This window comes from Eucalyptus grandis, chromosome 6 (assembly GCF_016545825.1).
Source record: "Eucalyptus grandis isolate ANBG69807.140 chromosome 6, ASM1654582v1, whole genome shotgun sequence".
Taxonomy (NCBI): domain Eukaryota; kingdom Viridiplantae; phylum Streptophyta; class Magnoliopsida; order Myrtales; family Myrtaceae; genus Eucalyptus; species Eucalyptus grandis.
In genome coordinates this window covers 48722042-48735900 of record NC_052617.1, presented here as the reverse complement: position 1 = coordinate 48735900, position 13859 = coordinate 48722042, and the positions used below count along the sequence as shown (strand labels likewise).

Sequence of the window (13859 nt, the reverse complement as noted above, 5' to 3'; positions counted from 1 at the left end):
TGTAGAGGCGCCTGGAGGGATTTTGCATTTGCTATCGGTAAATCTGAGCCGTCAGATCGCGGGTCAAATTTCGTCATACGGATCACGACGGTTGATGTGCACTGAGCGCACCGTATCCACAGCACATATTAGTTGGTCCGTGAGAAGACGCCAAAGATTGGAAAATTCCGCGTTCGGGTTTAGTTGATGTAACGCGAGAAAGTGAGATGGCGTGAGAATTCAAAGTCTTATTTGATTTTTCGACCAAAATTTTTTTTTATTTGATTTTGAATGCGAAAAATAAAGTGGGGAGGAAAATTTATGTAACGGTTGTGAAATAATACCACGGAAGAGAGAAATCTGGAATTTCTGTATATTTTGATATGTTTTATAATACGACTATTTAAGGTTATATATATCAATCAAGATATGCATGATCAAGAAAAATAAACATACCATCTTGATAAATATATGTAATTAATAGTAATACAATAACTGTCTCTAACAAAATGAAAATATACTATAAAAAAATCTTAGGAGTCTCTAACAGTTCTAAAAGAATCCTTGAAATAAATTACAGAGGTCAATAGGAGCATCCGATTTTGAATTGATGGGTAATAATCCCAGGAGCTCCGAAGCGAGCCCTAAAAACTCGGCCCAACCATATCAATCCCAAACTGACGATCCACACAGTGTATGCTCGTTTAAAAAAGTGGCAAAAGGGAAAGCTAGTGGAAGGAATGAAAGCGAGAAGAAAATCCTTCGAGGGAAAAAAAGCTAAGATGAATCAAACTAGGCCTAACACTCCAAGAATAACCGGGATAAAAAAAAAGACTTTACTTGCAAGCAATACTCATCACCAATACATCGCAGGATTCATCATGACAGGGGCTTTTGCTTATGAGGCTATATTTTTCATTAGAGGTTACAAGCGGATCCTCGATTTTCTAGCGAAGCCCCAGGCGTCTACCTCTACCCCTTGAAGGGAAAGTCTTCAAATTCCGACCCATCAAGGAATCGAGAATACTTGGATACTTAAGTCAGTAAATATTATTTTTTTGGAGTCAAAAAGTCAGAAAATATATTTTAAAGATAACGACACAAATATTATGTAAACTTTAGCCCAATATACAATACGGTTCGTGAAATTTAGTCCGATATGTAATGTCATCCATGAATTACTAATTTATTCGAGATAATCCATAAACTTATAATACATATTCAATTTGGTCCATAAACTATTACTTTTTTCAGTAAATAGGAAAATATTCAATACTATTATATTAGTTCAAGTTCAAGAGCAATATTGAATATTTTCTTATAATTTAATGACTAGATTGAGCAGGTATAGAAAATTTAGGAATTACATTAAATAAATTAAAAGTTCATGATTTTGATTATGTTATATATTAAGTTAAAGTTCATGGACCATTTATTAACATTGTCTCATCTTTGTACTTTAAAGAGCATGGCATATGAAGGAGCTAAGAGAGAGTCTATGCCTTCGCAAGTGGCCTTAAAAAGTAGGGTTAATATCTTTAAAAACCTCAAATTGATACATTTGTCACAGATTTATCCCAAACTATTTTTTTGACCACCAAAAATCCACATTTGATAAATTTACTCCAAACTGGTACATTCGTGACAAATTTATCATATGTTAGTCTTCGTTAAATTTTATTGTTAAATTATCAAATTAAATGATACATGACAACTGACCAGTATACCAATTTGGGATTTTACGATTCGTTTGTCATAGTTAATTTTTTTGTGATATTAATCCAATTTAGCGGAGGGTATATTTGTCATAAGTTTACTAATTTTGGTTTTTTACGGTCGAATAAATTAATTTGAGGTAAATTTATCATAAATGTACCAGTTTATGATTTTTTATGATCAGTCGGGGTAAATTTGTTATATATATACCGGTTTGGGATTTTTCATGGTCAAAAAAATAGTTTGAAATAAATTTGTCACAAGTATATAAGGTTTAAAGTTTTTTAGGGTATTAACCCTAAAAAGCATTTGGGTGGGCTCGGCTACTGATATTTAGGCCATATTCCTGCGATCCATACGTGACTTGCCAGTTGGCTTATCTGCAAAGTGCAACTACAAACCCAATGTCCACCGGTGTTCTGTTTCAACCTTTAGGCCCCAATTAAGTACTATTTGTATTATTAGCCCTCATTATTGTTTTGTAGTCATTTGGTTCGTCATCATAGAATCGACGAATGATATCCCATTCCAAGCCCGTGCTACTCGCCTTGTATGCTTCTGTCCATATTTGAAACGTGGAAACGAATTATGTATCTATGCGAATTAAGATCCCTTGTGAATTTTTATTCTTCATCGTGCTCATATCTCTTTGGAATTCTCTTAAGATGAAAGCCTTTGGTCGGAATGCTAACTTAAGACAGAAGCCTTCGGTCATCGATTAAATGCTCTGAGGCAAAGGCCATAGGCCAAGCCACAGGAAGTTAATTGTACTCTATGCAACCGACACCAAAGCCAACGTGATTCTATAACCTTTGATACAGGTTTAGAAGAGGACTCAACGTGGGAAAACGCAATGTTTGGTTGTGAATTTGAGTCTGCCATTTAATCAAAGCTCCCTGAATATATGTAGATGAAAGCAAAGGATCGAAAAGAGATAAAACATAAATTTGGGAAGATCAGAGAAGTGAACAGTGTTATGCGAAAATGAGATTCTATAAGCTTAATATGGGTTTAGATAGACCACTGAGATGCAATCATTCAAAAGGAATCAATGGTAAAGAGTGGTATATAACTCCTACTGAAACGGATGATTAAAATGAACCGCCAAAAAATAACATAATTTCTATCAGACATATTTGCAATTGACAATCCAAATTAAATTTGTGAAATCCAACTATTGAGAAAGGATGACATTTGAATTTGTTTAGCACCTTATGTTTGATTCTCAAGATAAAAATGTGAGGCGTGACACGTCTCAAATTGTCGTGACGCGACACTCTCGAGAATTCTTGATGAGTCTAAGAGTGGAGGGTAAGTGATAAAGGAATTTTTGAATGACTCATTAAGAAATCAGTCATAAGTAAATAGAATCAACTCATTGAAAATGAGCTGTCAGCAAAGGAAACATACTTGATGGTATCGCGTCTAGAATGCCACTCGAATTCCATCTAATTGGCAACTACAACGATGTCTCTACTAATAAAAAAGCCAATGCATGCATTGGTCCACACAACGATATGATCGCGGTGGAGCACTACGTATTGTGGAAGCGCCAGCCGTTCAAAGAAGAGCGCATTAATCCACTGACGATCTGCATGAGTATCGCATCGAATATTGCCATTTGTGAGCCACGACCCGACGACCTATTAAAGAAAATGTCTATGTAAGGTAGAGAATTCACTGAGGTAAGTTTGCATCCTCTTTCTCTCCCGAACTACCGGGAGGGCCGATTTGAATCCAAGACCCGGACGCATTTGACCCGGTCGCTCTTGGTAGATGGTTGTCCAAATTCACCATTAAAACGCCTGTTCCGAATCATCACCATAAGCCCCGCAGTCTAATGAAATAGTCATATCGTTTTTAAGTCATTGGGATGATTGAAATGGGATATTCGTCCAAGCCGAAACAGCATCATCCTCGATCGTTAGCTTTTCTCTGACCTCACGGATTTCGTGATCATTCCATGTGTTCCGACCCGCTCGAATCGCTGTCGTGGGCCCATCAACGAAATTGCCGATGCATCCACGTGTTGATCGATATTCGACACGATGATTTTTTAGGCAATCGATTGTCTACGCTTTTTGTCGGCTGTGGAAGCACGACAATGATGGAAGCACGACGGAAAAGTTCTTATATAATTTACCTCATTTTTTTCGCCTGACCAGGACTGATCCTGGCGGCAGAACGAGGTCCTGGATTGAGTTGAAAATATACTCTTGCTTGTTTATATGTAATTTGAGAAATGACATGAATGATTCGTAAATTTTGATCTTACATGTTATTTTCTTTCAATTTTTAATTTATTTAATATGATTATTAAATTTTGATTTAATTTTAATTTCATATAATTTAAAGATTATATTAAATATTTATCATTAATTTATGGATTATATTGAACAAACTAAAAGTTGATTGACGACATTATATATTGGGCTAAAGTTCAAGGATTATGAAGTATAAATTAAAAGTTTATTAACCGCATTATATATTAGAACAAATTTCATAAATCATTTGTGCTTTTATCCCTATGCAATTTTTTTTCAAGGAGTGTCACATGAAACACGCAAATACTAGTATTGTGAAGTTGTGATTGAAGAGTACTTTAAGGCCCTGTTTGGTAACCATCCAAACAGGGCCAAATTCTAATTCTTTGTTCCAGGAATCGGTTTCGGCCTAGAATCGCGTTTGGTAAAATTTTTGTTCGAGAATAGATTGGGAATAGAATCAAGAACAAAAAAAAAGTTAATTCTTGTTCCGGGAATGAATTTGAGAATCAAAATCAAGAAATTTTCTTCTTCCCTTTGGCCAATCTCGCGACCGCCGTCCACCACCACCTGCCACCGTCCGCCGTCTGCTGCCGCTGTCCACCGCCTTTGCCGCCGGAGGCAAGCCTAGCCCCGGCGAGGCTCGGCCTCCCCAGATCTGGCGAGGCCGAGCCTCGCCGATGGCCGGCGAGCCTCGCCGAGGCGGGCGGGGTTGGGCAAGCCTCGCAACGCCCGGCCCCACCGGTGGCCGGGCGAGGCTCGCCCGGCCCGCCGGTGGCTGGCGGAGCCTCGCCCAACCCCGATGAGGCCGGCGGCCACCGGCGGGGCTCGGCGAGCCTCGCCCGAGCTAGCGAGGCTCGGCCGACAAGGGCCGATGACGCTCCGGTGAGGTTGTCGACCGAAGAAGAAGAAGAAGATGAGAAAAAGAAAAGAAAAAGGAAAAAAAAAGAAAAAGAAAAGAAAAAGAAAAGAAAAGAAAAGAAAAGAAAGTAAAAAAGTAAAAAAAAAATTTAAAAATTAAAAGAAATTGATTTGAAACAAAATTAATGAATACGGTACCAAACGCAATTCTATTCCGAGAATCGGAAATTTTGGACGGTTACCAAACGGCTTAAAATGCTTAGAATCGTTCTCGAAATGAATAAAAAAGAATTAGTTCATCGGAATCTACTCGAGGAACGTAATCGTTACCAAATGCGCCCTAAGCCAATGAATGGCACATTTCATTTGAAAACGAAAAGAGTAAGGGCACCTTTCCAGTCAACCAATATTTACGTTGGGATTTGAGAGTTAAAGATTCTAAACAACTTACTCTAAAAAGAAGAAGAAGAAGAAGCCCCGATCGGAAAGGAGGATAGTGAATTTGTTATTTTTACACTTGGACATTTGAAGTTTGAAAAGTTCTGTATCTAAATGAGATGCTGATATCAATTTTTACGTACTTTAGAATCTTCTGAATAATTCGCACCAAATAGAAGCAAATATGCAAAATCTCCAAAATTTAGAAATTTTTCCTGCTTTTCATGTGATGGATTACGTCGATTATTGTTTTAGAAAAATTCAATTTTATCTGCGAGAACAACTGTTTTTGCTTTCGAAAATGAATGAAAAACTTTACATGAAGGCAATCAAACGGTCCGAAATTTAATCATGATTTTACTAACTCGATTTTTGCTGTCCGAATTTAGGAAGTACGTGGGGCACTTACCTTTTTTTAATTTAACTTTTCTACTGTCCTTTTCAAAGTTTACCGGTAACATCTTTTGGCCAAAAGAGAATTCGGGATTTTGAAACCGCTCACGACCTTCCGGAGAAAAAGGCGAGAGAGCACGTGACGCTCTGGCCCAATCCGTGACAAGAAGGTGAAGAGAGCAAGCCAACCAAACTACCAAACAGAGTTCGGGCGGGGAAGGAAGGTGCCTCATCTCCCCTCCACTCCGTCCCATCAACCACGCCATCGCAGCGCTTCTCCGCTTCGCGTCGTACCTTCATCGGATTCGACGCGCTCCCCCCGCACTCAGTGAGTGAGTTCCCGAGTCGCTCCATCGCCGCCACCCTCACTGTCTAACTGCCGCCGCGAAACCGAGTTGCACTCGCCCAGTTCCCGCGCGAGCCTCGCCGTCGGTTCCGTCGCTCGCCTGTCTTTAGAAACTCCGGTGATCTTCTCTCGCCCTCTCCCTCTCTCTCTCTCTCTCTCTCTCTCTCTTTTTCTCCTTCTTCCTGTTTTGAATCGCGTGGTCGTTTCGTGGATTCTTACGTGTTTTGACCGAGGTTTGAATCCGGTGGCCTCGAGCGACGTTTAATGCTCTTGTCGTTTTGCTCATCAATGGAGTTTATGTCGGATTTTTCTTCTTCTTCTTTTCTTTTTCTTCATCTCTTGTTACCGATCGTGATCCGAGACCGCTTGGAAACGAGCGAAGATTGAACTGAAAACGCTGTGAAAAATCGTCGCGGTTGGCTAGTTGTGCAGACTGCAGAGTTAAAGCTCGATCGAGCAGCGGTTCGGTTTTCCTGTGTTTTTTGGTGTCCTTTATTCACTTCTGGATTCGGTTGTGGTGCGAGGGTGACTAGCTGGCCATTCCTGATCGGTCGCTTCGGTTGACGCTTTTCTTCTGTGTAGAATTTCCGAGCGGCTTGGGATTTGGAGATGGGAGTGGCACTGATGAGTTATGACATGGAAGAGGGGACTCTGGAGATCGGCATGGGTAAGCTTTCGGCCCTCTCCACTTTCTGGATTTTTTTGAGCTACGTACAGTAGAAATCTGCTGGGATGCTTGAATCTGGTAATAAAGCTTTGTCTGTATTGCGGGAAGTAGCTTTGTCTCCTTGTTTGTGGCTTATTATATCTTTAGCCATATAAATTTCACCGTGCTTGGAATCATAGCTTTAATCATGGGATATTGTTTTCGAGGCTGTCCATGTAGCTTTCTCGTTTCCGAAAAGTTTATGCTGCCCCTGTTATGACGACGATTAATGCACTTAATACTTAGATCTATACAATCTCTTATCATTTCGCGTGTATTGGTTAAGAGGTGAGGAAAATATTTAGCCCTTGTCCAAGTCAAATTTCTAGCATGCCTTAGTCGCTGGGTCTTAGTTATCGGTTGTTCAGACAATGGCTTCGCAACTTGCAGAGTATAGGACCGTGTCTGGTGTTGCTGGGCCATTGGTTATACTTGACAAAGTCAAGGTAAATTTTACTGTTATAATTTTACGCGGTTCAGTGAACTCCTATACCGACATGTTCAATTAATTTTATTGTATATTAGGGACCAAAGTATCAAGAGATTGTAAATATCCGCTTGGGAGATGGAACGACTAGACGTGGGCAAGTCCTTGAAGTTAATGGAGAGAAAGCTGTTGTGCAGGTTCAATCTAAGTTGCCAGCCTCTTTTTTTCTGTTAGCTCTCTTGGTACTGCATCTTTGTTGGTTGGACTATATTACTTGTGTCACTTTTGTGTGCAATATTTTTCAGCTAATGGCCTAGTGAAATCTCTGTTGTGCATTGCATGCATCAGAAAAAGCAGAGCATGAGGAATATTTTCTTGTGTATATGTGATGAAATGTGAGAACATCATATGGGATAATATTTAAAAAATTGTGATTGAGTTTCTCGAGGAGAACGATGCTAATCTAATTAGCATGCCGTGTAGGCAATTATAGATCCTCTCTCTCTCGAGTGATGGAAGTCCAGTCATAATGTGGGTTATTTTGGCTTTGAAAAAGGCTAATAATTTTTTTACATGTCTCTAATTTTTCACAAACTTTTGTAGGTTCTGTTTTTTACTAGTTTCTCTGTCAATAAAATTTAGATGTGAGTATTCTGCTCATGCTTGTGTGACCGGTGGTTGTTCATCTTAGACTTCTAGTATGTAAAGCTTTCTGGTCATTCCATGTTTCACTCTCTTGTCGCTAGGTTTTTGAAGGAACTTCTGGGATTGACAACAAATACACCACTGTGCAATTCACTGGCGAGGTAATTATGCGTGCCTTTTGTTTTAATTTTTCTATTAAAATAATGTTTCATCTTCGTGTAGAAATTAATAGTTAGATTTCTTTTTTCTGTATTTGGGAACTAAATACTCCTACATGTTGGCAATAAGATTTCACTTGTAGCATGAGAAATAATGTGGGATATGTCATGGCCTTGGCCTCATGAAAGGCTGTCAAAAGTGCATTGTTTTTCTGCCTTCACAAATCTCTTCAGCTATGTCAGCATTTATTCTCTTTAATCTTGGATAAATAGAAGAAACTTTAGAAAATTTTTGTGGAGTTCCTACTTTTTTTTTTCTAATGCAGGTTCTGAAAACACCTGTATCCATGGATATGCTTGGGCGCATATTTAATGGTTCTGGGAAGCCCATTGATAATGGCCCTCCAATTCTGCCGGAGGCTTACCTAGATATTTCTGGTGAGTTGTGTCATCGTGATAGTAATTTCGATTGGCCATGAAGCCATTTGTATTCCATGGCACCTGTGGCAATCCCAAGAACTTTCTTGTGCTGCTTATAGAATGGATGAACTTTCTCTTTCTTAGGAAGTTCTATAAATCCCAGTGAAAGAACCTATCCAGAAGAGATGATACAAACGGGAATTTCCACCATTGATGTAATGAATTCCATAGCTCGTGGACAGAAGATCCCACTTTTCTCTGCTGCTGGTCTTCCTCATAATGAAATAGCTGCTCAGATTTGCCGCCAGGCTGGTCTTGTGAAGCGATTGGAGAAGGCTGACAGTATTATCAAGGTATATGTAGCATTTTTGCTATATACCGATGTTATAATTCCCTGCTCTAAGAGTTTTATTGCCTTGAATATTTAATGAACTACCATTAATTTCACAAGAAGTTTCCTATGCTTTCGGACTGAAGGTTCAGAATTCACCTAAAATGTATTTTATCCTTTGACTGACTAGCTCCACTATTATCTGCTAGACTTCTCAATTGCTAAATGCATTCTTTGTGAAGATTTCTGATGTTACGTTATTTGTTGCTTTGCTTTGAGAATCGATGCTCTAAGTCTTTATCTTGCTTTAATATTCCAAACTCTCTCTTTCAATATCATTTCTGAAGATGTGCTGCAAATTTATGTAGGATGATGAAGAGGACAATTTTGCCATAGTATTTGCAGCTATGGGAGTGAACATGGAAACTGCACAATTTTTCAAACGTGACTTTGAGGAAAATGGGTCAATGGAGAGAGTGACCCTTTTCCTTAATCTGGTAATTTCTAATGAGCCGATAGTTAGTTATCTCACAGATTTTTTCTTTCTGGCAATTTTTGCAAGTTTGTAGCTGGAGTTTGTGATATAGATATCCTTACTGATTATAGGGTTGTATGGGTGCTTGAATTTCATTTTACGAAGTTTGCTCTTTTGTTTAGGCCAATGATCCAACTATTGAACGCATCATCACTCCGCGAATTGCCCTTACAACTGCTGAGTATCTGGCTTATGAATGTGGGAAGCATGTGTTAGTCATACTCACAGATATGAGTTCGTATGCAGATGCCCTTCGTGAGGTAGGGATAATCTTAAAAAAAGTCGCCATAATGACCATATTATGAGAGTTAGTCTTGCTGTTAATTGTTCATTAATGAGGCAAGCTCTTGCTTCTTTGTTTCTCCTCGAGCGCTGGAAAACTGCAGCTAAATTTACAGTCAGTCCAGGGCCAAAATTCTTAGCCCTTTACAATTTCTGACTGATAATTTTGGGCTGTCATCTGCCTGTAGGTATCAGCTGCACGAGAAGAAGTTCCTGGAAGGCGTGGGTATCCTGGGTATATGTACACTGATCTGGCAACAATATATGAGCGTGCTGGGCGTATTGAAGGGCGAAAGGGCTCCATCACTCAAATTCCTATTTTGACTATGCCTAATGATGGTGGGTTTAATGCTTACACAAGGTCTGCTATCCAGTCATTTCTCCACACCTGATATAGTTTATTCTTGTTATGCTGATGAGATGTCTATAATTCACTGTTCATTCATTAGATATTACGCACCCGACTCCAGATCTTACTGGTTATATTACTGAGGGGCAGATATATATTGACAGACAACTTCACAATCGACAGGTTAGTTGGGCTCAAACTTTAGGATGTGGAGAACTCACCTCAGTGCCATTGTCTGCATTGGCAAATGCAAATACTAGCATCCCCTATTTCTTGTTCCGTGTTTTGTTCTAAATTGCTGTCTTGAATGCATGGCTGTTGTCCTGTAGATTGGTATAATCATTCTGCAGCTTTTGTATCCCTAAAGAGATAAGTACTTTGGTGCATGGAGGCAACAATTTCACGTGGTGGTTTCTTCTCTTATAGGAGAAATTGATGAGCTAGTTCAGTGGCAAACATAGTTGGACCATATTATGTTCCATGACACTTACTGCTTAAGTGTATGGCTGGTTGTATGGCTGGAAGTGTAATCTTTCTGACTGTACCAAATGGTGCTTGCTCTATCTTGAAGGCTTGACTACTTATAAGACCATTTTTTATACATAATTTCTTTTCTGAAACAGATCTATCCTCCCATCAATGTGCTTCCATCACTTTCGCGATTGATGAAAGTAAGAAATTTATTACTGCATTTGAACTTCTCAGTTCCCTTTGGATTTACTTCAGGTGTTTGATCCGTACCCTTTACCTTGCAGAGTGCAATAGGTGAGGGAATGACGCGTAGAGATCATGCTGATGTCTCCAACCAGGTACTTCCTTGTGAAATAGATAGTTAAATCTTTATCGAAATGCCGGTATGTGGTATTAAACTTTGACTGGTTTTTCTGCAGCTATATGCAAATTATGCAATTGGGAAAGATGTTCAAGCTATGAAAGCTGTGGTTGGAGAAGAAGCTCTATCTTCTGAGGATCTGGTCTCTCTCTCTCTCTCTCTCTCTCGTTCAAATCATTTGGATTCTCCTAATTCGATTTTCTCCTCCTCTTCCTAGTCTTCCACTTGATATTCTAAGTAATAAAACATGATTTCTTTTCATGCTATTTCAGCTTTATCTGGAGTTCCTTGAAAAGTTCGAGAGGAAATTTGTGATGCAGGGGGCCTACGACACCCGCAATATTTATCAGTCTCTCGACTTGGCTTGGACTTTGCTTCGCATATTCCCTCGCGAGCTGCTCCACCGTATACCGGCAAAGACACTGGACCAATACTACAGCCGTGACTCCGCAAACTGAGTTAAAGAAGTTGCATGATTGTCACCAATAATCAATTCATTGCAAAATATGACTAGGCTTGACGCTGTTCACCAGTGCTTGTGATGGCTCACTAGCTTCTTCATCCTCATATGCTCCTCCCTTTTACATTGTCGCATAAAGTATAATTCCCCCCCTTATATTTTCAGGGCTGTATTTATCGAATGAACTTTTCGAGAAACATGTAGAATGTTGGGACTTGAGAGAAAGATATGCTTATAATCCTTCGTCTGAATCGGTGATGGTTGATACAGAAAAATTGTTTGAGTTTGTTTAATGTGAACTGCAGCTGGCGTTTCTTAATTCTCGTCTTCGTAGTGGATGCGTTATGAACTTTCAACTCACCTGTCAGGATAATGTTCACTGTGAAACTAATTCAGGAAACATAGAAGCTGCATTCGCCAGCAACTTGGTGTGAGATGGTGGCTTGTCGCTGCGTGATAGGCAACACATGCTTTCATGGTTCAATATCCTCTGATATATGTTAACATATTTTGGTGCGCTTCAAAAGGATAAGACATAATGCATATATGAAATGTCGTCAGTTCTAGAGCTGAGTCTTTGAATATCTTTGACAAGTATAGATATATTAGCTTGTCCTAACAACCGGTACATATAAAGGGAGCTGTGTCTAAGTACAATTCATGACCCTTCTGTAGGGATATGTGTACAGGTTTTGCATTTTGAATGTAAAAGCTCTCTTATAGCATATCGACCAGAGTTTTGCAATGACACAATAAGGCCAAGAAATGAAAGAATGGGCGACCTATTTAAACTAATTGAATGAAAGAATGCATAACCAGATCATTTCACTTGAACTATGGGACTTCTGCATAAAGGGCAAGACCTTTGCTTGGAAGTCCACTTTTTGATGCAACTTACGTGAAACAAGTGGCGACAGTTAGGCAGTCTCCTCGCCACGTCTTCGCATTCAAAATCCTGGATCAGTAAACAGGAATGAGGATTAAGCAAAGGATTGGAGTTTTAATATCAGGTAAAAGCGAGTCATGGGTCGAATACTCTTAGTCTAAACTAAAAATACAAACCTGAAGGCATATCGAGCAGGAGTTTCTATTTCCTGAAGAATCCATCAGGTGTTCCTTTGTTATTCTGATCCTACCAATCCTGTCGAATGAATTCTTTGATACTTTGGTGCGGTCTACCCTGATTTCGTTGATCATATTGTTGGGGTGTGCTAGAGTCTGCTCTAATCTTGAGAGGGTGAGATAATAAAAGAACTGTTGAACTATATTTCCAGCATCAAGTTCTGTCATCGAATCGGTCTACCAAGAGCAAAAAGGTGATTCGGAAGTAAATATTTGAAAAGTTATAATCGAGCGAAGCTTGAGCCTTGAGAAGCCTAGAACTTACCCACTGAAGAACGTCGCTGAACGAACCATCATCAGAGAGCCAGAAAGAAATGGACGTTTTGAAGGCATTAATCAAGAGCACGCCGCCTGCTATAGCTCCTACCGCCACCCTAGAGAAGAGGCCGCTCTGGCTTTTCACGCTGAGCAGAACTCCCACGAGTGCTCCCAACGTACTTCCGACTGCAAAAGAGTGATGTCCCGCGGCGTCATCGGCGCATCGCAGTTATTAAGATGATGGAGTATTATGGGGTTAACGAAATTAAACGGCGGATTCAACATCAGCGTCCTGCTTTATAGATAAAAACTTTAGCGAATGGAAACATCTGGTATTCAGATATTTGTCTTTCTTGCTCGGAATAATGAGGACGGAAACCAGAAGCATGTAACGAAATGCTGTTTCTGATTTGGTGATTGGACGAGATGTTGCTCTCTAAACGAATGATTAAGAAGCAAATAAGCCGGAGAAATGTAAATAGAAAGGTGGCTAACTACAAAACATGGAGCTACCAATAGCCAAGAAGAAGACAGCAACTGCATAAGAGAAGCTGAAGATGATTGCAGAGATTCCATAGCAGCACCAAACCCACACCGGCTCCATGGACAAAAGCCGAAACCCCCCCGAACGAAGCTTTGAAAAAGCTTAAGCCTTGGCGTGTTCAAAGTAGGATCCCTTGATACGAAGCCGTCGTTGAATTGTCGTGGAATTTGCGCAACGACATTCCAAACGTTCTCTGGCGCGGATTTGGTCAAAAGTCATGAGCCCAAACATGACACAAACGAGAAGAAGGTGGCCAAAGCAGATGGTCCTCGAATTCCTGGCGGCCGTCAAATGGAATCGTTTTGTCTCTCATCTTGTTCAAAACTGGCGAAGCTCATGTTAATTCTTCCTGAAAGGAAATAAAAATCCGTTGCGTCTTAAGATGAAGAGACGTGAACGAAACGGGAGTAGAAGATTCCTTGTCGTCCCCGCTTTTTAGGTAGAGTGTTGGACTTTCCTTAATGTCCTGTGCACTGAATTTGTCATCTAATTTAAGGTTTCAGGCGATTAGAATCTATTCCGCAAATTCACGAATTTGGATTAGCCCCGTCGGAATTGACTGGGTCGCTCTGGATCCCAAAAATAAAGTTCATTGGATGCAAGAATCAGAGGTAGCAAAATGGGTCGATAACTCACTATTTTGACTCGTATTTGACAAAAAAGGTGGAAAACGGGTCGATAACTCATATTTTGACTCGTATTTGACAAAACAGGTGGAAAACGGGTTACTTGGAATTTTGATAGGAGGTCGGGATGGATTTATCAAATTGGAGTGCAACGATAAAATGGGCTT

General features: G+C 39.8%; 2 protein-coding genes across 3 annotated transcripts; one reads left to right on the top strand and one right to left on the bottom strand.

Moving 5' to 3' along the window:
* Window positions 1–5766: 5766 nt before the first annotated feature.
* On the top strand, window positions 5767–11461 carry LOC104450445 (V-type proton ATPase subunit B 2). Of its 2 annotated transcripts, none has more exons than XM_010065002.3 (15): window positions 5767–6115; window positions 6580–6664; window positions 7094–7149; window positions 7229–7327; window positions 7877–7936; window positions 8260–8371; window positions 8498–8706; window positions 9053–9181; window positions 9342–9479; window positions 9690–9840; window positions 9951–10033; window positions 10474–10521; window positions 10606–10659; window positions 10741–10824; window positions 10955–11461. In XM_010065002.3, the coding sequence occupies exons 2-15, from the start codon at window positions 6607–6609 to the stop codon at window positions 11138–11140; spliced, it is 1467 nt and encodes a 488-aa protein (XP_010063304.1). In that variant the 5' UTR covers window positions 5767–6115; window positions 6580–6606; the 3' UTR covers window positions 11141–11461. The 2 variants fall into 2 exon arrangements, with proteins under 2 accessions (XP_010063304.1, XP_010063305.1); XM_010065003.3 differs by lacking the exon at window positions 5767–6115 and adding an exon at window positions 6187–6459.
* A 236-nt stretch (window positions 11462–11697) lies between these two features.
* On the bottom strand, window positions 11698–13397 carry LOC104450444 (NEP1-interacting protein 1). The gene is made up of 4 exons (XM_010065001.3): window positions 13036–13397; window positions 12530–12708; window positions 12205–12441; window positions 11698–12097 (listed from the first exon to the last, which is right to left on the bottom strand). The coding sequence occupies exons 1-4, from the start codon at window positions 13124–13126 to the stop codon at window positions 11963–11965; spliced, it is 642 nt and encodes a 213-aa protein (XP_010063303.1). The 5' UTR covers window positions 13127–13397; the 3' UTR covers window positions 11698–11962.
* Between the last annotated feature and the right edge of the window lie 462 nt (window positions 13398–13859).

What these genes read in the sequence shown, in the direction of transcription:
- LOC104450445 (XM_010065002.3), top strand. Translation starts at nt 6,607, where the DNA reads ATGGGAGTGGCACTGATGAGTTATGACATGGAAGAGGGGACTCTGGAG. An exon ending in TTATACTTGACAAAGTCAAG is followed by an intron (nt 7,150 to 7,228) that starts GTAAATTTTACT and finishes ATTGTATATTAG; the next exon opens with GGACCAAAGTATCAAGAGAT. An exon ending in GACAACTTCACAATCGACAG is followed by an intron (nt 10,034 to 10,473) that starts GTTAGTTGGGCT and finishes TTTCTGAAACAG; the next exon opens with ATCTATCCTCCCATCAATGT.
- LOC104450444 (XM_010065001.3), bottom strand. Translation starts at nt 13,126, where the DNA reads ATGGAGCCGGTGTGGGTTTGGTGCTGCTATGGAATCTCTGCAATCATC. An exon ending in TCAGCGACGTTCTTCAGTGG is followed by an intron (nt 12,442 to 12,529) that starts GTAAGTTCTAGG and finishes TGCTCTTGGTAG; the next exon opens with ACCGATTCGATGACAGAACT. An exon ending in CCTGCTCGATATGCCTTCAG is followed by an intron (nt 12,098 to 12,204) that starts GTTTGTATTTTT and finishes TTACTGATCCAG; the next exon opens with GATTTTGAATGCGAAGACGT.